Source organism: Miscanthus floridulus, chromosome 10, assembly GCF_019320115.1.
Source record: "Miscanthus floridulus cultivar M001 chromosome 10, ASM1932011v1, whole genome shotgun sequence".
In the NCBI taxonomy this organism is placed as follows: domain Eukaryota; kingdom Viridiplantae; phylum Streptophyta; class Magnoliopsida; order Poales; family Poaceae; genus Miscanthus; species Miscanthus floridulus.
The window spans coordinates 34,126,923-34,154,492 of record NC_089589.1 but is presented as its reverse complement, the minus strand read 5'-3'; the positions used below and the strand labels follow the sequence as shown (position 1 = coordinate 34,154,492).

The window sequence follows — 27,570 nt, the reverse complement described above, 5'->3', positions numbered from 1 at the left end:
GGGTCGCAACCCGCACCCCCTTGTATCGACCGAGGGAGGAGCCGACCCGACCGGTTCTCGATTGACCCGCGAATCACTGTGACCGGCGACTTGTTGTGCACCCGCTGAGGCAACTAACGGGGCATCTCCCCATTGTGGGTCATGCGCACACACTGACCCCGAAGATGCGAGGGTATGAGCACGCTCCTTTGATCGGCCGACGTGCCCTGCCATGCTCGGAGCAGGGAGGGCGAAGCCGGGCATGGCGACCGCGCTCGCTTTGCCTCTCGCTCGACGGCGGCATCCGAGCTCACGGCGCGCTTCATTGATACGGTAACATCATCGCACCACTCTGCATCACGCCCAACGCTGATGGATGCGGCCACAGGCTCACGATGCTCCTCCGAGGTCGCAACAACGCCCCGGTCTCCTTCGTGCTCGGAGGTGCTCGCATCACCACCCATCTCCATGGGCTCCTCCGACTCGAGCTCCACCTCCACGTCACTCCTGTTTTCACTGGCCCGCACCCACCGGGTGATCAGCTTCTTCTCATGCCTCCTCCGGGCCTTCTCAGCTCTCTTCTTCTTTTTGGCAATCGCTGCCTCTTTCAGAGCGGCTTGCCGAGCTGCGCCCTCTGGCCCCCTCGGAAGATGAGACTGAGACTTGTAACGTGCGAGTCCCTATGAAATGGACGACTCGAAGTCAAAATACAGGAGAGCAAAAGGGAAAAAGACACGGAATAAGAAGAGGGGAGCATACCAGATTGGATAGCTTTGCGGCGTGAAGACGTCTGGGCTTTCCTTCAAGGGACTCTTTGTCCCTCAGTTACAGCTCCTGGTCGAGCTGACTCTAGACTTCATCCTTCGCTAACTCCTCCGGCGATGTGCGGTCGGGATCCGTTGGGCTAGAGTAGGCCCACATCAGTCGTCTCCTCTCCACCAGCGGGGCGACTCAACGGTGGAAGAAGGTGTGGAACACCCATAGCCCATCGAGGCCGTGCTGCACCAGCTTCTGGAGCTCCGCCTCGATGACCTCCAGCTTGTTCTATCGACTAGAGGGACCGCACGACTAGCTCTCCCGCCTCTCCGGCCTTCTTTCGGTGAATGGCGGGAATGGTGTCTCCGCTAGGTTCCTGATGTAGAACCACTCTCCATGCCACCCCCGATTGGAGTCATAGGGGGAGTATGCAGGGTAGGAGCCCGATGGCCTTAGCTTCTTCTACAAGGTGAAGCCCCCAACCGGCGTGGTTCTGGGTGGCTTCCCCTTCGATAAGGCTCGCCCGATGAAGATCTACAGGAAGAGGTCCACGTGCGGCTCCACATCGAGGAAGGCCTCACAGATGGTGATGAAACCAGCAATGTGCAGCACCCCAGTCGGATTGAGGTGCTGCAGCTCCAGGCCCCACTCCTTGAGGAGCCCGCGCAAGAACCAGTGCATAGGATATCCTAGCCCGCGCTCGTGGAAGGCAAGGAAGGAGACAACCCCGTTGCCCCGAGGTCGTGGAACGACTTCCCCTAGCGCAGGAGCCCTCCAATGCGCCACCTCCTTCGGCGGGAGCAGCCCCTTCTCGACGAAGGCGGCCAGCACCGCCTCATCTATGTTGGATGGCCTCCAATTCGACATCGCGCTCCGGATTCACGAACGGATCTGTGAGTTCTCCTCTCCCTCGCTTTACCCTCTTTCCCCTAGGAACCGCCGCGGCACACGAACGGGCTTGGCGAGAAGGAAGAAGGAGAAGCGGGACACGAACGGGCTTGGCGAGCATGATTTTCCACTGTTGATCTCAACTCTTGCCATACCTTTGAATTTATCCAGAAGCTTCAAAATGTTTCTCCACGAAAATGAACCTTTTTTAGTACTCCCAGGCAACTTTCCTGAATCATAATATTTTTTCCCAGATTAGAGAGACCCAAGGGGAAGGGCGGGCCTGGTGCAAGTATAGAGTCTTACCGCTTATGGCCGGAAGGTCCCGGGTTCGAGTCGCGGTCTCCTCGCATTGCACAGGAGAGGATAAGGCTTGCCACTGACACCCTTTTCTAGACCCCGCATAGAGCGGGAGCTCTCTTCACTGGATACGTCCTTTAGAGAGACCCAAGGGTGTTGTCTCTATTAAAGAATTTGTGAAGATGTTTAATCAGGAGGGCCTCATTTTAAAAAGGAGTATGTAGTGCCATCGTCCACACGGATTTGTATTCAATTCTAAAAGTTCAGTTTAAAGTTTTCATTTCTCAAATGGGCTCGTACCTTCGTGACAAAATCGTCAGAGAATAAACTAGGACTCGTTTGGAAAAAAGAAATTGCACAAAAGGCCTTCAGAAATAGAAAAATCTTCAAAACTTCATTTTAGGGCACGGAAGTTCATCTCGAATAATCTTAATAACACAACTCATTTTTTGTGTGGGAAGAGTGCACACTGTGTAAATTTCCAAGTGATCTAATACAAGTATACAACGCTCACTTGGGTCTTGACATCTTGGGTGGGGGTGGTGTTTGAAACGTCAATGGTAAATTAGAAGAGTCAAACTTTGTTTTTTTTTTATACAAAACAAACACATGGATTGAAGGGTGTGTATTCTACAAAATCTTAAGTATCGTACATGCCGATAGCTTCATTCGAAGAGCTGGATTCGAAAACAAGAAATACACAAGAACCAGTACTAACATTCTTAGTATAATAGGGAAGTCTCTGTTATGTTGAAAATGAGAAAATCAAATGATTTCTTAAGAAAAATTGCATCTTGATTCTAGATAGAAACAAAAGAAAATACAGAGGGTAACAAAGAGAAATCCAGCTAAACATCCAGATTTCGATAAAATACAGGGACTGACGCGCAAATCCGGTCACCGTATTTATGTACCGTCTTCCCCACATGGCCACACCTCGACTTCACCCACCGCCACCCGGCCATCACCGCACGCGCGCGCTCCTCTCCCACCCATGCCGACCGGCGAGACGCTAGCGGAAGCGACTCCATCACCAGAGCCGCCGCCGACTCTGACACGGACGGCGACAGCCTCGTCCTCCCCAGCGTCGACCCACCGACACCGACCCCGACGCCACCGCACCTTCTCATCCTCGTCCTCCTCGTCGTCCCACTCCACGGTGTCCTCGGCGGCATCCTCGCCGTCGCCGTCCCCGCGCGGCCGCGGCAGCACCACCAGCACCACCTCCGTGCCCTTCTCCTGGGAGCACCACCCGGGCATCCCCAAGATGCGCCTTACCCCCGCCAGCACGCCCTCCTCCTCCTCCGCGCCGACGCCACTCCCGCTCCCGCCGCCGCTGCGGGCGCCGACGACGACGTCAAGGCCGCGCCACCACCATCACGCCCGGCGCCGGCACACCAGCGGCAAGCCGCGGCCGCCGGCAGACGACTCGGCGGACCCCTTCGCCGCGGCGCTCGCGGAGTGCACCAGGGAGCGCGGCGGCGGCACGGGATCGGACGACGCCGGGCTCATGGACGCGCTCTTCCCCACGCGGGCGCCGCCAGCGCCCACCACCCGGCGGTGGTCGTCCACCAGCGGGGTCGTCGGGCTCCTGGACCTGTACGGCTGCAAGAGCGCCATGGGCATGGGCGGCGTCGCGGAGGGCGCCTTCGTCGTGCGCCGCCCGGTGGCGGTGGTCCGCGCCGTGCCAGCTGGCCGCGCGGGACCGGGCCGGGCCGGGCGCAGATGAGGGCCGTGGTGATGGGTCGCATCGATCGCATCATGGACCCATGGTGACGGGCTCAGTTATTATAGGTACATAAATAAATCGATCGTTGTGCACAAATGTTGGGATCGAAAATGAGGTGCAATCTTTTTCTTTTTTCAGTTTTATATTTATGTTTATTTTTTATTGGAGCTTTTTGGGTGGATGTGATGGATACCAATATATGAATGTTTGCAATAACCATCCACAAAACGATGTTGCGATGTAGATTGCTATATGGTAGTATATGATGCTGATGGTACTGTATTATAAGGATAATTAATAAGTATAATAATGCAGCATATTATATTGGCATCTACTTGTACTATTCTAGTTTAATTGCAAGAAAATTAAAGCTTTTCTTATTGTAGGCTAGTGCCCCAATCCTTTTTTCTTTAAAAATGGAGCATTGAGAGAAAGATAATTAATTTAAAATAAGTTGATTAGCTTCTTTCTAAAGATCATATATTTTTAAAGAAGAAGATATTAAACAATACTTGCTCCATGCATCCAAAAAGACTTGCAATTCTAGATTTGAACTAAGTCAATTTAATTTGTTTAAGTTGATAGAACAGTATTAGCATTTATATCTCTAAATAGATTTATTATGAAAATACATTCCAAAGTTAATCTAATGATTATTTATTTGCTTCTACAAATATCAGTATTTTTTTTGTATTGATTAGATCAAATTATGACTACTCGTACAGCGAGCGTTACGTGAGACGGAGAGGATTGGAGCCTAGTGAGAGTGATTTCTACTACCACCATGGCCAAGTGTGAAGCCTGTACCTATTCAAATACGACCAATATGCGCCGTCCAATTGACACTTTTTTCAAAATGCGTACGATATGAATGAATTTAAAAAGTGTGAAGCCACTAGCTTTTGGAATACGACCAAATGTGCACCATCCAATTGACGTTTTTTTCAAAACACGTACGGTATTACGAATTTAAAATTGCGGCCGATGGATGGATGGATCGGAAGGAGGGGTTTGTTAATTTAATTGGTGGGGACGTACGTAGGTGCATGTCGAGTAGTAGTTAGTTGTGGGCTGCTCGCACCATATATTGTATATTTGTAATAAGGTGAGAGTGGGCAGACAAGCCTATAATTTTAGCAATATAAACCCAATCGAGATCGATGGATGGATGGATAAAGATCACTCACCCGATCGATGGTGGAGTACGTGGCCAGTCAGGTAGCAGATGCATCTCTGATCGTCTGACGTCCCTACCAGCTAGCTGCTGAATGGGTACGAGTACGAATTTGATTCGATTCTCACATGGCCAAAGTCAGCAATTTCAGGTGTTTGCTTCCGATCCCGTCCGAGCTCTTCTCGGCTCGTATAAACTGTCAGTGGCATCCGTTTGGCTCCTACTGTCCTGTAGGTTGGATTGGCTTTTTACTCCTCTTCTGCAGAGGTCGAACTGCATGCAACTATGCGAGTTTAATACCACCGTTAATCACGGCCTTCATTTGTACTACTGCCATGCTGTGTTGGACTGTGGCAGGCACTCGATCAGAACAGCTTCAACAGTTTTACTGAGGAGCAACTGAGCAAGGCCCTGCCTGGTGGATCCATCTGTCTGTCTGTCTGTCCCCGAGGCTAGGTAGCTGCTTCAGAGTGACTGAGATGCATGGCACCTGAGTGAGATGCATGCATGCATGCGGATGGGGCCTGCAGGAATCGAAGTGGCAGCAGTGGAGGTGGGTGAGAGTGGATATACTATGCGCTCAAACTATTCAGATCTGGGAGCAGGGATGACCGACGAGGGGATCGAGATTTATGCAGGATAGTCCTTGGATCAGATGGATTGTACGCTGCCACAGTGCAGTTGCAGTGCAGTGATGCTCTGATTTGCTTCATTAAACCAAAGCCTCGCTACTTCGCTAGCGTGCTCAACGAAATGGACAGGTAGATCATTATTATCAAGAGAAGGAAAAGGGACAGAGGGTGATGGATGATGGATCCCCCCCTGAGCTGTCCTCGTCGACTGTTACGTGTGCCTCAAGCCGCCTGTTCATCAGCTCATCACTCGCATTAGATAGTTTCTTCGATCATGACACAATCAAGCACCTTTCGTGCATCTGGCTCACCTGATCCATCACATCTGCGTCTAGTCATTATAGTCAACAACATGTCTGAAAGCTGGAAGATATCAGCAGCTAGCTCTCTTGATGATGGTCTGCTGAGAGTAGAGTGTGCAATGGCTGCTCGGTGCTCCTAATTCACTGGCCAAGGGAACGTATTATTAACGTTAGTGCGAGTGCCCGGACGTTCGGATGGGCGCCCGTACCTGCACCTCGTTCCCACATGTTGCACCATACGTACCGCTCAACCCACTCGACGTCTACGCCCCCACCTGACCCCACACAGCATTTGCGCCTTTGCCCGACCCCACGCGACGTCTGCGCCTTGCCTGACCCCTCGCGACCCTCCAGCAGCTGCAGCAGGCGAGTCACATTACAACATGTGCAACACTCCGATCTACATTTGAAACATTTTGATGCAAGACTTGCACACATACGTCTGGATATAGATGAAACATTAAAACATGAGTCTGAAACACTAAACACTTGAAAACCTTTATAAACCTACGCAATATCCAGATAAAATACTCGCAACATATGTGTGAAACATATGCAACATCCAGATAAACAACATAAGTCTAAAACACTTGCAAAAACACCTGAAAATACTTGAAAACCATTGCAAATGTACGCAACATATGTGTGAAACATATGCAACATCCAGATAAACACACTTGCAACGTACGTCTATAAAACAGATGAAACATTCGGAATAGACGTTTGCAACATGCGTGTATAACCATTGCAACATATGCAATATCCCGATCTATTTTTGCAACAATCTTACGAAAATACTTGTAACATACTGTCGGTGTTTCGGACTGGGGGATCCTCAACCAACTAGTGAATTTATGCTGCGTGTTCCCAATCCCGGATGGTGATGCAAAGAGACACAAGGCTTATACTGGTTCAGGCAATTGGTGCCCTACGTCCAGTCTGAGAGATCGATCTTGTATTCCTTGCACCGAAGTGCTTGTAGTAGGGGGTTACAAGCACGGTGAGAGAGGGAGCTAGTCCCAGGTCTCGACGGAGAGTGATGTGGGCTGCTTGAGACGTTGCTCTCAGGCGGCAGGGAAGTGTGCGTGTTACAGGGTGTTGTTCTTCGTGAGTACCTCTGTCCCCCCTAGAAATGGCCCAAGTCCTTTCCTTTTATAGTTTGAAGGGAGGACAAGGGTAGTACATGTGCTAACTATATGGCGTCGTGCGAACAGAGGTGGCGTGTCCGAGCCCTGTAGCCTGTTCCTGTGGCGGCGTGGTCGTCGGAGTGGTCCGTCCTTGGAGCGCTGGGGCGGCGTGCTGGTCACATCCGATCCTGTGCGTCATGGGAGCTCCAGGGCTGCCTCGGAGCGGGCGCGGCGGTCAGCGTGCGGGTCGCTGTGGACTGACTGTGCGCGAGGTCGAGGCTCGGTTGGTGCCAAGGCCGAACCGAGGTGGGGGGTCTCGGCAGACGTGAATCCCGAGATAGCCGAGACCCTTGGTGTAGAGTGCCAAGGCCCGGAGGGAGCGGTTGATCTGGTATACTGGTTCGGAGGCGATGATGACCCGGGCCAGGCTTCCCATGTCGCGTTGTTTTTGGGGCGGGGATTGCGGGGCACAGTGTAGTGCGGGCGCTGATCATGGGCACAGCGCCAGAATACAGTGGCCGGTAATCCCCGCCGTGCCCTGTCTCAGCCGGTATGGCGCTGATGCGACCTCATGTCCCGGCGGCCACTCCGCGGTGTCGAGCTGTCGTCCGGCTGAGATTGCGGGAGTGGTTGACGCATTAATGGGACATGACATGCTGTCGGGAAGGCTGGTCGAGGCGAGAGCGACGGGTTATTGTCGAGCCAGCCTCGAGCGATATGGAGAATAGCTGTCTCATTCGGGGCTGTACGCACGGGGCCTCGGGCGAGACGGAGATTGGGCTCCTTGCCGAGGCCTTTCGCGAGAGGCCTCGCGCGAGGCGGAGATTTCGTCAGGGCGCCGAGACCTCCCGTGCGAGGCCTTAGGCGAGGCGGAGAGCCGGTGGGCTCGGACGGGGCCGGTGATGAACCCATGGCTTACCTTCTGGCTTCGTTGCTGATGAGATTTAAGTGACTCTTTTGGTGTACGCTCGGGGTACCCCGTTCTATGGTACCCGACACATACCTCTAAAACATTTAAAACACTTGAAATATACGCTTGCAACATATGTTTTAGCGCAACATCTACTTGCTGCTTGGACGATTAGAGACTCGTCGACGCGGAGCTCGATACCGCGGAGAGGCTCGTAGCTCCGATGGAGAAGGCGGCCGACGCGGTGGAGAACGCCGTGGCGGGCGGATGGCCCGGTGGAGAGGAAGGATGGTGGACGGCGGTGCTGGAGCGTGGTGGAGAGAGAGGACGGTGGCCGATCAGGCATGGTTGCGCTGGAGCATGCGCGCGGTGGAGAGCGTCGTGGTGGTGTGGTCGCGCTGGAGCGCGTTTGGCTATGCGCGGACATGACAACGGCGCGGTGAATGGATAGGAACGACGACGGGCTCACAAGCAGATAAGGTTGGGCACTGTTCGGCTTACCCCATATTCGGCTTGTTCGGCTTCTTTTTTCAGCTGAAACAGTATTTTTCTCTCACAATGATTCAGCCGGAACAGTGTTTTTCAGCCAGTTTTAGCCAAGTTTCAGACCAGCGAACGGGACCATACAAGTGGAGAGTTGGGTCGTTGGGCTAATGTCGTGGTCCATCAACGGAGCGTCCGGACGGATGGACGTCCTTAGCACAGCATTACCTACAAATTAAAGGCCCCAAAGCATGCATGCCAATTAGGCTCACTAGCGGATCAGCACTACTCCAGCAAGGTCTAGAATTAATGTTACGTGAGTTGAGTATTATTCAAAATTCGTGAATAAATTTAGTACGTACGACCAATTAAAATTTTTCCAAGATGATACCCATCTCGGTGATAAATATCTGTCCAGTTCTGATAAATTTACGAATTACTCTTTGACCGCGTTTGGATCCTTAGAATTGAATTCATTTTAATAATTATGATTTAGATATAGATTAATTAAGCTAATATAGTTGTATATGGAATATATTTGTATATTATTATTGGCCATATGAGAGAGATACTTATATGTTGCATTTCTTCCGTAGAGGAGCGAGTTGAAGAGTGTCTTATAAATTGCAAAGTAGATATATAGCATGGTGATTTAGAGAATGAATTTCTATCCTCTCAACTATGAATTTGAGATAAGTTTATATGTGAACTTTGAAAAGTTGTGGAATGTCAAACTTCAAACCAAATAGCCTAATTATTAAGTAGATTCCAATTCCTCCAAAATGAGAGAATCCAAACAGCCCCAAATGGATTTTTATCCTTTGTATTGGTCCTCCGTTGAGTTTTATTTTGTATTTAGTTAAATCATCACTATAAGATATATATCAATTCTTGTTGCATGTTTTTCTGACGTCACGTATCTACTACACAAACCATTTTTAGAGGTACTTTCGTTTTAGTGAAAAGCAGCCGTTTTGATGGTGTTATATTTTCTGGATATATTCATGGGTGTGGATGTAGCATAGGTCATGACTGTGGAGCAGACATTTATTGTGTAGCTATAAATTTATTTTAACTGGTGTATTATAGGGGTAGATTCGAGCTCAGGAGAATACTCGGCTAAATCAGCGTATGCAGTACAATTTGCATGACAAATCAGCTCCAATTACCCGGCTTTGATTTGGAATGTATGGGCACCGTCGAAATGCAAATTCTTCATATGGCTGCTCCTCCATGACAGGCTGTGGATAGCGGCGCGATTATAGCTGCGGGGATGGAAGAACAACTACTTTTGTGCGCTATGCGCGCGAAAGAAACTTGGAGACGGCACAACATCTGTTCTTTGAGTGCCCCTACTCTCGGTTGGTCCGGCAGTTTGTGGCCTCCTGGAGCTCCTGCAACAGCCTTAACCCGGCTAGCTGGAGGGATGAGCGCGACTTAGAAGACCGGTACAGTCAGGCGTTGGGAATAGGGGGAAAGAGAGGAAAAACTCTGGTAATACTGACGTTGTGGATCATGTGGAACCGGAGAAATGCTGTCATTTTTAGGGGATGCTGGAAGACACCGCAAGCAGCGGTCACGGAGATAAAGGACACTGCGCAGCAATGGTCCCTAGCAGGATGCAAGGCCTTCAGGCCAGCCACGGTCGTTCAAGTCGTTAGTGAGTAATTAGCTAGGTAAACAAACCCCACGCAGCCTAGGTTGTGGAGGGGAGCGTCGCTCGCGCATGTAAACTCGGATGTTTGCTTCTCCACTTATTATTAATCAAAGCCGGTTCGTGCGGATCTTTCAAAAAAAAAAAAACCGCGACACACAGGAAGGTGCCTTTGTGAGTTAGAGCGTGTTTACTTCCAGCAAGTTGGAATTTTAGGTTACTGTAGGACTTTCGTTTTTATTTGGCAATTAGGGTTCAAACATGGACTAATTAGGCTCAAAACGTTCGTCTCGTAATTTCCCACCAAACTATACAATTAGTTTTTTTTTCGTCTACATTTAATGCTCCATGCACGGGCCGCAAACATTCGATGTGGTAGGTACTGTAGCACTTTTTGGAATTTTTGGGTGGAACTGAACACGCGCTTAGAGAAAATAGGTCAAGTTTTGACAACATGATTACATGATGATGGGTGCACGCATGATTGTGGTGCAAATTAAATTGCATTGTCAAAGAGCAGCAGCATCTACCAGTTCTCTCCAAATAAAGTATTAAAAAGATATTCTCTCCTTTTATGAATTGTTATGATGTGGTTATCTGAATCCATTCCCCCACACGTACGCCTTGAGTGAGCGCGCGTGCATATATCAGCACGCCCGTGGTATCATTGCAACACTGCCTGCCGTTCTTTGCTTACCGTGCACTGCACTCCCTGTGGTGCACTCTTTCTGGGTGTGCGTGTGTGTGCCGCACCTACAGTAAGGGATTAGAATGGCGCGCGGTACACGTAATTGAAGTACATGCATGATGTACATAGTACATATCCCGTTAGGGTTGCACTGTACCTGTCCACTGGAACAGTAGCTGCTTGTGGCGTCCGGTAGGCAGGCGGTGGATCGGACGTGTTTGTATTATTATGCGGATTGACTAGCGCCCGGACGTCTGGACGCCTGCGTTCGTCCGTATGCCCGCGGCTGCTCCGCCTCATCCACTTGGATTCGCGCACCAGCTCCATTTCCTGCGCTCGCATCTGAACTGCCCGCTTCAGATCCGCAGCCCACGCTGCTCGGATGACTTGCCCCTGCCTCTTCCACACCGGTCCGGCGCACGTCTCATCCAGGCCGTCCAGAAGACTCGCCCTCGCCTCTTCCATAGCAACACCGCGCGGCCTGTGTGCCTCTTACCCACACCAACGGCAGCGGCCTGCGCCTCCTCCACGCGTCAGTGGCCGCGACTTGGGCCTACCCACCCTCATGGATACCGACGCGGGCGGTCTGCACTTGCAACATGAAACACTTGAATGCAACTAAAATAGATGAAACATTTAGGACATACGCTTGCAATATGTGTGTGAAACATATAAAACATCCAGATAAAACAATTGCAACATAAAAAAACACTTCCTGCAACATAATACTAAAACATCTCAAACATTTAGAACATATTGTTGCAACATATGTGTGAAAACATGCAACATCCAGATAAAAAACGATTGTAACATACGTCTGGAATCAGATGAAACATTTTGAACAAACGCTTGCAACATGTTTCCGAAACTGTCGGTGCGAAAAGTGACCAACAAGTAAATATTTATAGTTTTGCCGTGCGTTTTGATCGGATGTGGCCTAGCACGCGATAACACAGGATTTATACTGGTTCAGGCAATGTGCTCTACGTTCAGTTTCAGTCGGTCGGTGACTTTATTCCTGAGCCAAAATGCTCGAAGTTTACTGTGGGGTGGAATGAGATGAGAGAGATTAGTATACCGTACAGAAGAACTGAAGAAGGGCGCGGTCGCCGGTCCTTTTAGGAAAATGATTTTATAACTTTATATAGAAACATGAATATGATAATCGATTAGTGTAGGGGCAGGGCGGCATGCAGCATCGATTCCTATCACCATCCAAAAATAGTACAACCTACTCTACCATAATTCTAAGCCAAAAGCTACATACTTAGTTTTGACCAAATTTATACAAACAAATTTACGATACAGATATGACAATAGGTGACTTGTATCGTATACTATCATATTTATATGGGAAAAAGTCTACTTAACCCCCCACCTATTATACTTGGTCTACTTCACCCTCCACTATGAAACCGTCTGTTTTACCCCCTGAACTATTTAAAACCGTCTGTTTTACCCCTGGGCGGGTTTTCAGCGGCGGCTTTGCTACAGTTTTTTGAATTCCCTCCACTATGAAACCGTCTGTTGCTACATTGCCCGTGTTTTGAATTCCCTTTTTTTATTTATTTTCGGTGAATTTTTAAAAAATCATAGTAAATCATAGAAAAATCATAAACAGTGAATATATAATACGGTATGCTTTAGTATAATTTTTTTTGTAGCTTTAGATTAATTGAAAAATCCAATTTTGTCTGTAATTAATTAGAATTTATCTATAACTAAGTTATACATAATCCAATGAGTACGAAATTTTTACTATAGTTCAAGCATACAATAATTAGCGTATCATAAAAATTTCACCACAATTCACTGGTACAGAAAACGTTTTCACAGGCGGTGGTAGAGGCATTTATACAGGCGGCCAAGTCCACCGCCTGTACTAGGGGTCAGTACTAATCGGCCCACAGTACAGGCGGCGGGCTGTAAGCCGCCTGTGAAAAAAGGGTTTTCACAGGCGGCTCACTTTGTCAACCGCCTGTGTAAATAGTTATTTACACAGGCGGCTCACTTTGTCAGCCGCCTGTGAAAACCCATTTTTCACAGGTGGCTCACTCTGTGTGCCGCCTGTGTAATTATTATTTTTTATTTCAAATTTTAATATTTGCCTCCACACTGTACTATATTTGTCACACACATATATATATATATAAGATATGCAAACATGAACCATAAAATTGCATCATACATACAACACATATAAATATTACAGATGTGTACACATGAAATCAAACATCAAGCATAAAATTACATATAATACACGTCATTTCATGTTATGAGTTCAACCATTTGGTGTTTACATGTCATTTCGTTTCAAGTTTAGACCTGCTAGGTCTGTCAGCGCTCTAAATCTTTCACTTGCTAAATCACCGGCTTCATCAAAATATGATCCGATACTTGGAATTATTTCTCTCATAATAAAACCGCACAAGTCTGCTACTATATCTTCCATAGTTTTTGGAGTGAATGGCACGTCCTTTCCTTTGCTTCTCGGCTGGAAACAAAGTTTAAAAGCATCATTGACACATGTCCAATATTAATATTTCCAACTTTAATGAGAAAACTTCATACATAGATATTTTTTACCATATTTTTGTCCCTGACGTATCGTCCCCGCTGCCTTATGAACTCACACACATAGTATCCACAGTAGACCGATCCAGGTGGTTGCTTGTGGCACTATGTAATTAATGAGCAAAAGATTAAACTAAAATTGTCATGCCTTGTGTATTATTTATATGATGATATGTGTTCGGACAACTTACCGGATAATGGTGTTGTATCGTCAATGGCACACTAGGATCTGAGCGGGCGACGTCGACCGGTCCTTTTTGCTTCTTATAAAACCGCCATGCCCTGTAGATATCGAATATAAAACACTATAGTTATTTAGAAACTCTAATTCATATAAGTACGGATGTGGTTGCATGTTGGCTCACCTTTCTAAATGAATCAGGAATGTTTGATACGACTGAGGAGGATAATGTAAGGAGTCTAGGACAAGCACCTTCCCTTCGAATGGATAAATATAAAAAACAATCCAATGGTCACTGCATGAATAAACGAGTGAGCGACACATGTACTTAGGGTTAACACGATAATTTGAAGTACGTATACGAGGTCACGCTTACCCAAAGTTGTAGGGTGCCAATATAAAATCCCTGTACTTATATCTCAGCATTGCTCTACCGAGATAGAGGGCATATTTGTCCTCGTATTTTCGTTGCAATTCCTTTACAGCTTCTGCAACTTGTTCTGGTGTTTTGTCCTTCTCTATCTTTGCTCTATCTTCATTTGTAAGTACAAATTTGTGCATATTTTCTTGTAACCTGATTGGACTCAGGTAACCGACCATCGATCCTATAGTTAACGATCTTTGCTCGTGGTCTTGCAAACTACATACAACATCCACATATTAGAGTTTATCACATTCCAAATTTAATAATAACAATGTGTGTGCATGAGTGATACTTACAGGCACCAGATTGTAATGAGTTGGACGTCAAGTTTCCTATAGTTCAACAGCAGGTGCATGTCCTCGAAGGTAACAAATGCCCTGCTTTTATCCTTGCCAGTAGCAAACACGTCTGCTGGTATGTCAACACTAACTGCATGCAGGTCAGCATTCACTGCTCTCATGTACCAGTCATGAAACCTTTTTATCGTCCATGGACCCTTTTCAAGCACCGTCCATTGCAGCATAGGCCTTCCGGGCACATAGTTACTGGGGACATTGACATAATCATCAACCGTTGGCTTTCTTATATCCTTAAGGGTCAATGGTGTATTTGATGGCGGTTCGACATGTACATCGCCACTTGGGGCTTCCTTTGTTGGTGGCACGGCTTCAGTTGCTTGGCCGGTGGCTTCCTTATTCTGTGACGGTTCGAGCTCAACGACTCGTGCCGTCCGCTGCTTTCCAAGCCCTTTCAGAAATAGAACTGTGCCTGCTGCTTTCCCCTTTTTTGGCTCATAGGGAGAAACCAATTTTGGAATTGGAAATTTCTTTGCCTTCTTGGAGGCCGGTGCTTGTGGGGGAGTTTGCTCTGCTTCCTTATGCTTTGGTGGTGGCGGGGGAGTTTGCTCATCTTCATTCTGCTTTGGTGGTGGCGGGGGAGTTTGCTCTACCTCCTTCTCTGGTGTTGTGTCCTTCTTGGCTGGCGGAGTCTGCTGCTCAGGCATGTTCTTGGCTGGCCCCTCGAGCTCATCCAACGAGAATGACATATCATGTATTAGGGGATGACGACGGTGGCTCATAAATATACGGGGATGCTGGGGCATGCATTGGCGATGCTGGCTGTTGACTTGTTTCGGCCTCTTGGGATGCTTGATGCACTGGTGGAGAGGGTGCCGTTGGTGGATCAATCAACCTTACGTACCGTCTCGGCCATTGTATGAAGTTCTTGATTGCTTGTCCAAGCTTCTCTATACCCTCAGAGGTCGGGATGTCGATGAAGTCGTCTTCATATCCACTCTCGACCGTCAACACTTCCACCCTACAGTATGCATCTTGCATCTCGACACCATGGAACCTACGTCCAGGGATGGCATTGCCTGTGGCCACTTGCTTTGTATGCTGATTCCTAAGGCCATATCCAATTAACAATGAGCAAGGCCAAGGTTTATCAATATCGTCAACTGGATAATGGTCCTGATTTGATGTTGACGCTATACTGCTTGGAAAGGGCATAGATTGTGTGGCCATCTCCTGGCTACCCAAGGGTTGAGCTGGGACATGCTGCATATATGAAGGAGCTTGTGATGACATCTGTTGAGCAGACACTGCTCCCGCCAACCGCTTCATCACTTCAGGATCAGGGTTTTTAACGAAGTCTTCCATCAAATCCCTAAATTTTTTGGCAGCCTGCTGCTCAAAAAAATCCTTCATGTGCTCCTTATGTCGTTCTCTTTTCTTATACATGCCTTTCCACTCTTCACCAAACCCTTCTTTCCAGGTGGTTCTGGATGAGACGCCCCGTACACGACCTGGATGCTCGGGGTTACCTACAACATGATATTTAATGTCAGTGTCGATTTCTATTTTACTCGAACAAAATGGAAAATATAATTTTGTTACCTAGAGCATGGGAAAGGCTGTCCCTCTCCCTCTGTGACTTGAAGGCACCTGTCTTTTCTAGGTTTGTTGCTTCCAAAACCTTCTCGGCAACTGGCTTGATCTCATCGGGACAGGAGATCTCATCGCTCTCAGTGTTTGCCTTCCGAGCGCGAAGCCAATTCGCACTTCGTTCTGGCACTATATCTGTCAATGCCAACTTGCCCTCTCTCCTCTTTGCTTCGTCTTCTGCCCTCCATTTAGGAATCTTGGTCTTGTAACCACCAGTGCCGAGGTGGTGGTGGTACTTGTTCTTCTTCGCAAGTCTTGAGGCGGCTTGGCTCTTAGCCTTGGAGTCGTCGGAGTTTTTTATGACACTAAAATGTGCCCACTGTTCTGCTGTGATAGGGTACCGCTTCGTTGGGTCCCGCCCCTTCTGCAGCCACTTTTTATTCATATCGTGCCTATAGCCCCGGAATGATATTGCTAACTGCTTCATGACATGACCCTTGACCAAACCTTCTGTTCCCTCCGGGAAAATAAACTTAGTGCACAATCGAGTCCAACAATTCTTCCTCTTTCCTTCAGGCACCATACTCCAATCACTCCAGGTGATATCAAATTCTTCCTTTACTAACCATCCAATGGCGGCCCTAAATTTGGGTAGCGCCTCTAGAGGTGCTAAGGGCTCTCCGCTCGGGCTAATCTCTGTAATCCTATAAACTTCTTCTGGAAATCTATTCCTTCCTCTATCTCCTCGTGCCCGATCACTCTTTTTCTTTGTACTTCTTTGCTCGGAGGATGTCCCGGTCGTTTGAGGCGCCGTGTCCTTATGAACATCTTGTGACTCTACCTCCATTTCGGCAACAACTTGAGAGAACACCTCCTGTCAATTCAATTGTTAGGTACATACATACACATGCATTATTCTCTCGTATAGACAATCTACGAGCATATATACCTCATCATCATTTGGCTCATCTTCAGGCTTGTAATTAGGGTCACGTTCCAACTCAAGACGGGCCTTCTTAGCTCTAGGAGATTCACGTGGTGATACGCTCGGGCTCCTATAAGGTTCGGATCCAGAGGAGTCAGATCCCCGTGTACCTATCTGGGCATCGGCCTGCTCAGCATTTGATGGAGTACTCATCTGCATGAAATATAAGTATAACCACGGAATATAAGTATAAACATGGAATACAAGTATTAACATGGATTACATAGCCTAATCAATTAGCGAACCTATTATTAACAAACCTAATTAACTAACACTAATTTGCAAACCCTAAATAATGAATATTAAATAGGAAACCCTATTTAACAAACTAATTATTATTTCACAAACCCTAATTATGCATGAAATATAAGTATTAACATGGAAAAAACATAGCTAAATTATGGAAAAAACCCTAACAAAAAACATAGTAAGCCCTAACAAAAAAATTAGCTAATTACTAACAAAATTACCTAACAAACACTAATAAAACATTACTAATTAATTAAAAAAAAGGAAAGGCGGCCTGCCAGGCCCAGCAGGCCCAGCAAGGGCCTGCCAGGCCCAGCAGGCAACGCCGCCGGCGCTGGAGGGGCGTGCGCGCGGCGGCGCACATGGCAGCCGCCGCCGCATCGATCGGAGCCACCTCGGAGCGGAGCTCGGCGGTGGCGGGTGTGCACGGCCTACCTCTCGGCGTTCCGGCGAGGTCGCGGCGGCGGCGCGTAGGCCGTGCACGGTGCGGCAGCTGCTGGCGGCGGCGGCTCGCTGCGCGGAGCGGAGCTCCCTCGGCGGCGGCGTGGAGGCGTGCCGGCGGAGTGGAGGTCCCTCGGCGGCGTGGCGGCGGCAGCTCACGACGGTGGCGGTCCGGCGAGCGGTGGAGGAGCGGCGGCGGATTTCGGCAGCCTGACGGCGTCCAATTTCTGAACTCGCGCCTCCGGGACTTAGAAATTTTCGCGGGCCACGCGCGGGAACTTATATTGGAGCACATTAGTACAGGCGGGCCATATTGACCACCGCCTGTAAAAATCTTTTCACAGGCGGGCGTCATTGACCGCCGCCTGTACTAATATATTAGTACAGGCGGCTGTTGATGAGGGCCGCCTGTACTAAGTACAGGCGGCCCTCATCAACAGCCGCCTGTACTAATATATTAGTACAGGCGGCGGTCAATGACGCCCGCCTGTGAAAAGATTTTTAATTAAAGGTTTGTTAATTAGGGTTAGTTAATATTTCATGTACCTAGGGTTAGTAAATAATATAGAATCCAAAGGTATACAAGAAGGGGAAAGAAGTTTTAATTAAGATTTGTTTAATTAAGTTAGAAAATAATATCATAGTCCAAAGGTATACAACAAGGGGAAATGTAAACATCTTGCTTAATAAGAAAGAGTAGCATTAGGTACAAATGATAAGTGATACATTAGTTACATGATAAACAATCTAGCGTGCTACAGTCCTTCCTTGTCCATCATGGCGCACCCAGGGCAAAGAGGTTTGCGGGATACTTTTCTCCACATTTTTTATCTTTTCTTCAAACTTTGTAAAAAGAGACATCTCGCTGAACTGGTTAACATCCTCTAAATCCATTACACCATCAACTCCTACAATTTGTTGCTTTCCAGGGATTGCTACGTGCTTTGGCTTTTGGGTACTTTTCTTTTCATTCGTAGATAGAATTTGTTCCACATAGAACACCTGTGCAGCACGGTTAGCAAGGATCCACGGATCATCTTTGTAACCTACTTTACTTAGATCAAGAACTCTTTGGCCATAGTTATCCACAGTGACATGTTTATCTTGAACCCATCGACATCGGAACACTGGAATCTGCAGGCGTGGACCATATTCAACCTCCCATATGTCATCAATGAATCCAAAGTATGTAGTTTCTTCACCAGTTGTTTCATCTACAGCCTCACATCGAACGCCACTATTCTGTGCCATGCGCTTGGTGTCCCTAAAACTGGTGGAAAATGTGAAGCCACTAATGTCATAGCTCTGCCATGATATGACCTGGCTTGATGGTCCAGATGCTAAAATCTTGATGGTTTCTGATTCATCTGTCATGTCCAAATTCTTTAGCCATGCGGTGAACCGACGCTTGTGTTCCTTGTGTACCCAATCATTTGTGCATCCTGGATTCTCCTCATGAAGCTCTTTCATGTGCTGCTTGGTGAATGGGTCCATTATTATGAGTTGTTGTAGTATGCTGTAATGTACCTCTAGGACTATGTTGTAATCTGGCGGGATGAATGATTTCCGTCCCATCCTCCCTCGTCCACCAAGCCTTCCCTCATGTCGCAACGGAGGCAAACCAATTGATACCTGGTCTTTTAGGAGATTATTACATAATGGTCCTCCAGACTCAATGGCCTCTTCTGTAGTGTATGCCTCTATCATGGAACCCTCCGGATGAGCACGATTTGACATATAGCCATTCAATATTGACATGAAACGCTCATACGTCCACATTTCATGGAAATACATGGGGCCCAATGCCTCAATTTGAGGCACCAAATGAACAATAAGGTGTACCATGATATCAAAGAACGATGGGGGAAAGCACATCTCCAACTGGCTCAATGTCTCTGCAGCAAATTTCTGTAGGGACTCTAACTCATCACCGATAATTACCTTCTCAGATATCTTATTGAAGAAGTAGCACAACCGTGTGATTGCCATCTTTAAGAACACTGGATTTATAGCCCTGATGGCAATAGGAAGAAAAGTGGTCAGCATTACATGACAATCATGTGAGTTGTAGTTGGTGAGTGTAAGGTCTTTCATCGAAACAAGACTCCTTATGTTGGAGCAGAAACCAGATGGAACTTTTAAATTCTTCAACCACACACACATTGCATGTTTCTCCTCTCTGTTCAGGTTATAGCTTGCTGCCGGTAGATGGTACTTCCCATTCTCTAGGAGTACAGGGTGAAGTTCTTTTTTGATCTTTAAATGTTGCATGTCCAAACGTGAATTGAGACCTTCCTTTGTCTTGCTCTTTATGTCTAGCAAAGTTCCAACTACGCTGTCAAACACATTCTTCTGAACATGCATACCATCGATCGCATGTCGTACGTCTAAGTCTTTCCAGTACGATAAGTACTTAAAGAAAATAGACTTCTTCTTGAATGTGTCCCCCTCATTTGCCTTCACAACCTTTCTTGGTTTCCCATCTTTGGTCTTTTTTCCAAACACAAACTTGACATTCTCAACTATCTTATACACTCTGTGCCCTTTACTATAACCTGATGGAGCAGTAGATTTTGATTCATCCATATTGTCAAAGTACTTATTCATCTTTTGTAAGCGGTACTTATGGCCTGCCGGTAGCCACCTCCTATGCCTCATGTACACTATCTTGTTAGATGGAGGAAGAGACACGTGCCATGTTCCATCTATGCACTCTACACAACCAACCTTTCCCTTGAACTGGCCTGATAATGAGAAGAGAGCAGGATAATCATTAATTGTGACAATAATAATTGCTCTCAGTGTGAATGTCTCTTTGCGGAACGCATCGATCATTTTCACACCCACTTCCCATAGTATTTGCATCTCTTGCATTAAGGGCTCTAGAAATACATCCATATCAACTCCAGGTTGTGTAGGTCCAGAAATAAGAATGGTTAGCAAAAGATATTTTCTTTTTTGACACAACCATGAAGGAAGGTTGTATATTGTCATGATCACTGGCCATGTGCTGTGCGTGCTGCTCCTCTCGGCAAATGGATTCATTCCATCAGTACTCAGAGCAAACCTTACATTTCGTGGATCCTCGGCAAAGTCTGGATATTTCTTATCGAATTCTTGCCATTGCTTTGCATCGGCTGGATGTCGTAACTTTCCATCATCTTTCCTTTCATCAGAAGCATGCCAGGTCATAAGTTCCGCATCATCAGGGTTTGCAAACAAACACCTCAAACGATCAACCACAGGGAGATACCATATCACCAATGCAGGAATTCTTCTCAACGCATAATAGTCCACTTCGATATTGCTAGTGGGCTTTGAACGTTTGTCTTGTTGAGTCTTTGTTTGCGTCTTCTTTCGCTTCCTCCCTGAAGAAACAGAGGCTGCATTCTCTTCCTCTCGATAATCTTTATTCGTCTTGTACCTACTAGCACCACAGTTTGGACAACTGTCTAAGTCTTTATACTGATCACCCCGATATAGAATACAATGATTTCTACATGCGTGGATCTTCTCAACACCCATCGTAAGTGGACTGACTAGCTTCTTTGCATAGTACGTGTTAGCAGGCACTTTGTTCTCCTTAGGAAGAAGGTCTCCAAGTACACGCAATAAATCATTGAAACTAGCATCGGACCAACCATATCTAGCCTTAATCGTCAAAAACTGAAGAACAGCCCGTAGTGTCGACCACTCTTTGGTACAACCTTTCGACTCGTCGTACAAAGGCTCTTCTGCTGCCTTCTTCAAGGCTTCCATTCGCTTCATGAAGAATATTGATGGATCCGCACAACGGTTCATTATTGCCTCTAAGAAATCTGCATCTTCAATGGCATCAGTGTTAACATGCTGAGTTTCATTAACATCGGACGTAGAATTATGAGTTTGATTGACATCTGGCATAGCATGATGGGTTTCATTGATATCTGGCATAGCATCACATTCATTGAGATATGGCATTGGACCCTCCACATTGATGTTACTTGCAGTGTTGTCAGTTGTCCGCATATAAGGTGTAGAACTACCCTCACCATGTTTTGTCCAAATCAAGTAGTCCTCCACAAATCCTCTGCAAACCAGATGAGAAGTGATTGCTTCCACATTGTCAAATACCACAATATTTTTACAGTCTGCGCATGGACAACATATGTGCTTCGCCTTTGTTCTCTGAGCATGTATCTTCATGGCATCAATAAATTTTTGGACCTCCACTACATAAGATGGGTCTACTCTTGATAAGTTGTACATCCATAATGACCTCTCCATATTTATCTGTAATTAGTTAGGAAAATATTGTATGTCACTCTAAAAACAAAACGAAAATAACCCCTCATAACTAAGATTCTATCCTCCATCAATTAAATAGATATGAAAACCTACCTCTTACAGAATTTACAAAATAAAAAATTTAAATAATTATTTAAACTCATTTTTATAATTATAAGAATTAATTAAACGGAGATGGCATCTTGATTAACAAACCCTAAGTATAAGCAAAAATAACAAACCCTAATTAACAAACCCTAAGTACATGAAATACTAACTAACCCTAATTAATAAACCATTAATTACTAACTAAATTAATTAACTAACCCTAAGTACATGAAATATCTAACCCTAAATAATAAACCATCAATTACTAACAAAAATTATTGAAAAACCTAAGGTACATGAAATAATAACTAACCCTATTTAACAAACCCTAAGTATAGACAATAATAACTAACCCTAATTAACAAAACATTAACTACTAAATTAATTCATAAACCCTAAGTACGTAGATTAAAAAACTAAATTAATTCACAGTTTATAATTACAGGAAATAAGTATAACAATTGACAAGACTTTATAAAGTGTTAATCATTATTCTATTACATAGATCTACTCACAAGAATTCTAAAAAGTATTTATTTTCTATAATCCGAGCAAGATACAATTTACTATGAATTTACAAAAAAAAAGCTAAAACTCTCTCCCTTGCCCTAGCTATGAACCCTAACCCTAACCCTAGATTTAGAGCACCTCCAATACAAGAATTGAACCAAAGAATCACTAAAAAAATGGCGGCAACGACACTAACTAACCTTTTGGAAGTTTCTCACCAAAGAAATGAAGTTCAAAACCTCCCCCCTTGGAATCGCCACTTCTCTGTCCGCCACTGTGCACACAGCACGCGAGTAACTGTTCTTGTCTGGAGGTGGACGAAGGGAATTTATAGCAGCATTAACACAGGCGGTTGGTAAGGAGGAACCGCCTGTGTAAAACAATTTACACAGGCGGCTCTCCTATCTCTACCGCCTGTGTAAATACGTGTATTTACACAGGCGGTTTATAATGTCAGCCGCCTGTGTAAATGGTATTTACACAGGCGGTTGTCATTTTAAACCGCCTGTGAAAATACACGTATTTACACAGGCGGTAGAGATAGGAGAGCCGCCTGTGTAAATTGTTTTACACAGGCGGTTCTCTTGCTGGGCCCACCCTATTTTTTGTACTGGCGTCATGAAATTGTGAACCGCCTGTGAAAAAAAAACAACGTGCCAGCAAAAATGATTTCTGTAGTAGTGATTGGACCATAGAAGCTGCAGCTATGAATTATTCCAATTAATTACAGACAAAATTAGATTTTCCAATTAATCTAAGGCTACAGTAAAAATTTTGTACTAAAGTATACCGTATTATATATTCACTATGTAGATCTACTCATGTGGAGTCCAATAAAATTAGATTTTTCATTTTATGATTTTTCTATGATTTACTATGATTTTTCAAAAATTCACCGAAAATAAAAAAAAGGAAATTCAAAACCGCAGGCACTGTAGCAAACCCACCGATTCTGTAGCAAACACGCTGTTACTGTAGCAAAACCGCCGCTGGAAAACCGCCCAGGGGTTAAAACAGACGGTTTTAGATAGTTCAGGGGGTAAAACAGACGGTTTCATAGTTGGGGGGTGAAGTAGACCAAGTATGATAGGTGGGGGGTTAAGTAAACTTTTTCCTATTTATATGACATGGAAGCTTTTGAGAGATACATGATGCAATGCAATAGGACTACAAATCCTATAAAAATAAAGTTGTAGTAGTACTCTAGCTACGGGAGTTTTGGGCTTTGATCCAAAGGAAAGGATTGTGGTGCTGTCGGAGTTTCCAAGTAGGCCATAGGCCCAATATTTAGATCGGCCCATAAAGATACACGGTGAGAGGGGGGCTATGTGGCATCCCAGCTGGGCCAGCAGCGGCGCCGGTCCTCCCACACCGGCCACACGCTCCCGTGGTGGATGGCAAAAGGCCGCCGGAGCTTCACCGGGATGGATCTCCCGGCCGTTTTGTGATTTGCATTGGGGGGAGATAAGAGATGACGCACGGATTCCAGTCTGGATCATCTAGTAATCCTACGCGGGGCACTGCTTCTCCGGTAGCACATCCTCTGCTGATTGCTGAATTTTAACATTTTTTTTATTGGAAAACAAATGAAGAACTCATGTACATCAGTTGTAATCGTAGCGAAATCGAAATATATTTATACACATAACTATGTCACAGCCTCATAAACACATATTTTATGTGGGCCTCCACTCACAAAGGCTTGCACTGCAAATAGAACGGTTAATCCCCCAGCTAAACCTGAGCAGCAAGGCAATGGGAAATTGAACTCCATCTACCTAAGCATGATTGTCGGTATATCTTTGGCCTTTGGGTGGTATTATGCATTATGCTACATAAGGGACTTGAGGTACTCCTATTACATCCTCATTGATTACTTGTACCACAAGGTGTGTGTTCATACCAATGACACTTGGAACTTACGGGTGAGAAAGAGTCTAATGGTTTGGACACACACCTTGTGGAAGAAGTAATAAGAGTACCTCAGTCCCGTATCTAGCATAATGCAGAATACCACCCAAAGGCCAAAGATGAACCTGACAATCATGCTCGGGTAGATGGAGTTCGATATCCCATTGTCTCGCTGCTCAAGCATAGCTACCATATATTGCTACATAACCAGTGTTGGTTGAATGATGTTTCCTGGATTTTGCAGCTCTAGATCCTTTCCCCTCTCCACAGCAGCATCGGCTATTGGTAGACGCCATGGGCCATACCACCTTCCATCAAATATAATGCACATACATCCAATTCTTGAATTGTTTGCTGGGCTGTGCTCTCACATTGTAGTCATCCTAAAACAGAGTACCGAAATGCTAAGCATGAATGAAACAAGTGCATCACAAAATTAGCATATATTATTCATGGGTAAGTTTATGAAATAGCTAGAAACAACATGGATTACATACCAAACGCTTTTGAGCTTTCTAGCTAGGGATGGGAGCACTTTTTCCACTGTCGTCCACCTTTTAAACCCAGGCTTCATTATAGCATATGTATTCAAAGTGCCTGCCTTCTCAGGACCAAATTCATATTCCTACCAAATCATCCAACTTAGAGTTAAGTCATGCTTGAATCAATCACATTGAATAGAAGCGAATGAGAGTATTACGACATTCAAGGAAATCACAAGGATTTTGATACCAGCAATTGTTGTGTCTTTAAATCCAAATCTACACAAACGAATCTCTATGGTAAATCTTTTATGCCTAACACAGTTCTGACACTTTGCACAAGCACACTTAATGGTGCCATCTTCAACAAGATTAGGCATAGAAAAAGGACGGTCTATAAATCTGTTAGTGTTTTCAATCCAATCACTAGACAGGAGCCTGTGTAGTACATCCACCCCCGTTCTGCCATTGTTTTTGGTTCTGTCATAAAAATATTATATTTGATACCAAATATTTTTGCATATCCATTAACCATATCATAACATTAGTTTCTATAGATTTATCAATAATTCAACATCATAACAAGATATTCAAATATATATGTGCAAAAAAGAAAAAAAGCTGGCAATAAACTAGTTTACTAGTAGCCTACTGATATGCAAAGCACATTATCTATCTTTGGATCATCACAAAATTGATAATAGGTAGCCTGTAAAACTGAATGCACTGAACTGGATAGAAAAAAAATTCACTATCTTTGCTCGGTTTTAGTAGTCAGCAGATCGACATCAACATACCAAAATCGCACAATTTCATTAACATACCAAGAGCAAAAACAATATCAGACTATACAAGTGAATTCACTGAACTGAACAAAGAAAATATCACTAACTTTGTACAGCTTCAGTAGTCACCGGATCAACATCAACATATCAAGATCAATTTCAGTAACATACCAAGGACAAAAAAAAAGGGTACCCGTGCATGCATGCCTAATTATGCATCTATCACGACCATAATGCAAAATTTAACTGGCGAAATAGAACATGTGAATATGGCATCATTACCTCAACTGGACTGGAGACAGCAGCAGTATTGCGAAAAAGTCACTGTTGCAGGGCCTTGAAGAGGGCTGCCTGCTTTGGCATCGGAGATGTGGCCTCCAACATCGATGTGGGAGCTTCCAAGCAAGTCAGCCCCTCTGAGGCTCTTCCAGATTCAGCGCTGCAGCAAATTAAACTCCTTCAAGGCTTCAACGGAGAGAAACTTCACAGACGACTCTTTGGGAACGGGCGTGAAGATTTGGGCGGCGCTGTGTCCGCCCGACGTCCAGGGTCCGTGAGGATTTGAAAAGATGGGACTCGAAACATATGTCGTTTGCAGATTTGATATTCAATCCACATTTATATATATAGATTGACCCACTTGTCATCCACCCGAGTGTCATCATAATCAAGGAGTCGATCTTTCGAGCGCTATTTTTGTAATTTTTTCGTGAGGGAGCGATGTTTTGGGTAAGAAAATGCGTGGCTAGGGTGTGCAGGATTTATAAGCAGCAAGAAGCGGGTGTTTGATAAAAAAAAGGAGGTGTTTGATTGGGTGCCCATTCATTGTCCTATGTTCTAGAAAGTCATTGTAGAGAGTCAGAGTCTTTGGTTGGGTGTCTAACCTGCTCTAGAAAGTTAGTTTTGGGTTGTTTGGTTAAGCTCAGCCAGGTCCTAGTCGACCACCGACCAGTCCGTAGCCTGGCTCGCTAAGAAAGCGAAGGGCGCTCGTTTTTCGTAAGCCAGGTCTAGCCGGCGCTTGCATCACCTCTTGCCCATCAATGCCCGTCGTCTCACCTCGCGTCACTCCTCGCGACCTCTCCTGCTGCTTTGTCGATCACTATGTCGAGCCGGCGAGCTCCTTTGGGCCACCCAGTGCCCGTTGCACCACGACGTGGGCTAGGATGCAGCGTAGGGCGCATCGGGCAGGGCACGTCGAGCCGCCGAGGTTGCCGTCCGCGTCAAGGTTGCCCTCTACGCCAGGCAAGTCACCAGGCCATGCCGGGGTTGCGCCGTGCCGTCATGCCGGCACTGGTTGCGCCACCACCGGCTGCCACTGCCAGTAGCGGAGGAAAGGGCACGGCGAGCCGTCAGGGAAGCCGGACTTGCCCGTCCGCGCAACGAGGGTCGTGCATCCTCCGGGGAGGCCGCTCGTGCCATGCCACCACCTCGCTGCCTCCGTCCTTTATGACCCTACCACATGTGCGCGGCACTACCGGACCACGCTCGATGCACCACACCTTACGGAGGAGCATGAATCTGCTGGTCGAAGCCATTTTCGTTGGGCTCAGCATTCAAAGTCTTGGTCTTCTATTTGCAAACATATATCGAGATGGATTTTGTGCAATGTATGAATGCAGTATCAGCGTAACATTCAGTTCAGTATTTGTGTTTTTAGTGGTACGCGACGTTCCCATCGACAACGAGGCGTTAGTGGTGACTTCGTCAAATCTCAAGGATTTGCCGTCCCAGTCTTCGAAAATGCTTATAGGGGTAGGCCGGGTTTCCGTACGTGCGTTTATAGGAGTGAGTGTCTAAGTTGTACTATGTGATCGTAAAAAATAATTATGAATGCCAGATCTAATTTCAGCGTTGAAAGTCTTGGTCGTATTCTCTGAGGATATGGAAACACAGGATCCGAGACGAAATTTCTTACTGTTGTGATTGAACGTGTAGACCGGGCCATTTGGGAGTTGGGACCCAAATACAGTGCTATCGCCTACCGTGCTGGGGATGGCAAGGCTCGCTGAGTCGCGGTCGTTGTGTAGTGGAGAATTCCGGGGTGAGTACTGCCAAATGGCGACTCGTTACTGTCACCGATTGTAGACGAATGGGTGCGTCTCAGCATGCGGCAAGTAATTCAGACATGCAGCGACAGTAAGAAAAA

General features: G+C 46.0%; 2 protein-coding genes and 2 long non-coding RNA genes across 4 annotated transcripts; 1 reads left to right on the top strand and 3 right to left on the bottom strand.

The window, feature by feature from the left end:
- The first annotated feature begins 2,854 nt into the window (after positions 1–2,854).
- LOC136489982 (uncharacterized) lies at positions 2,855–3,976 on the top strand. Its single transcript, XM_066486485.1, has one exon. It carries the CDS (start codon positions 2,918–2,920, stop codon positions 3,650–3,652), a length of 735 nt encoding a protein of 244 aa, XP_066342582.1. The 5' UTR covers positions 2,855–2,917; the 3' UTR covers positions 3,653–3,976.
- Positions 3,977–13,067: 9,091 nt separating this feature from the next.
- LOC136486516 (uncharacterized) lies at positions 13,068–13,434 on the bottom strand. Its single transcript, XR_010766849.1, has 3 exons — positions 13,388–13,434; positions 13,209–13,301; positions 13,068–13,116 (listed from the first exon to the last, which is right to left on the bottom strand). It is a non-coding gene; the product is annotated as an uncharacterized lncRNA (long non-coding RNA).
- Positions 13,435–18,109: 4,675 nt separating this feature from the next.
- LOC136488380 (uncharacterized) lies at positions 18,110–22,479 on the bottom strand. The gene is made up of 2 exons (XM_066485333.1): positions 22,447–22,479; positions 18,110–21,634 (listed from the first exon to the last, which is right to left on the bottom strand). The coding sequence occupies exon 2, from the start codon at positions 21,626–21,628 to the stop codon at positions 18,110–18,112; it is 3,519 nt and encodes a 1,172-aa protein (XP_066341430.1). The 5' UTR covers positions 21,629–21,634; positions 22,447–22,479.
- Positions 22,480–24,306: 1,827 nt separating this feature from the next.
- Positions 24,307–24,737, bottom strand: LOC136484820 (uncharacterized). Its single transcript, XR_010766227.1, has 2 exons — positions 24,655–24,737; positions 24,307–24,540 (listed from the first exon to the last, which is right to left on the bottom strand). It is a non-coding gene; the product is annotated as an uncharacterized lncRNA (long non-coding RNA).
- Positions 24,738–27,570: the final 2,833 nt, after the last annotated feature.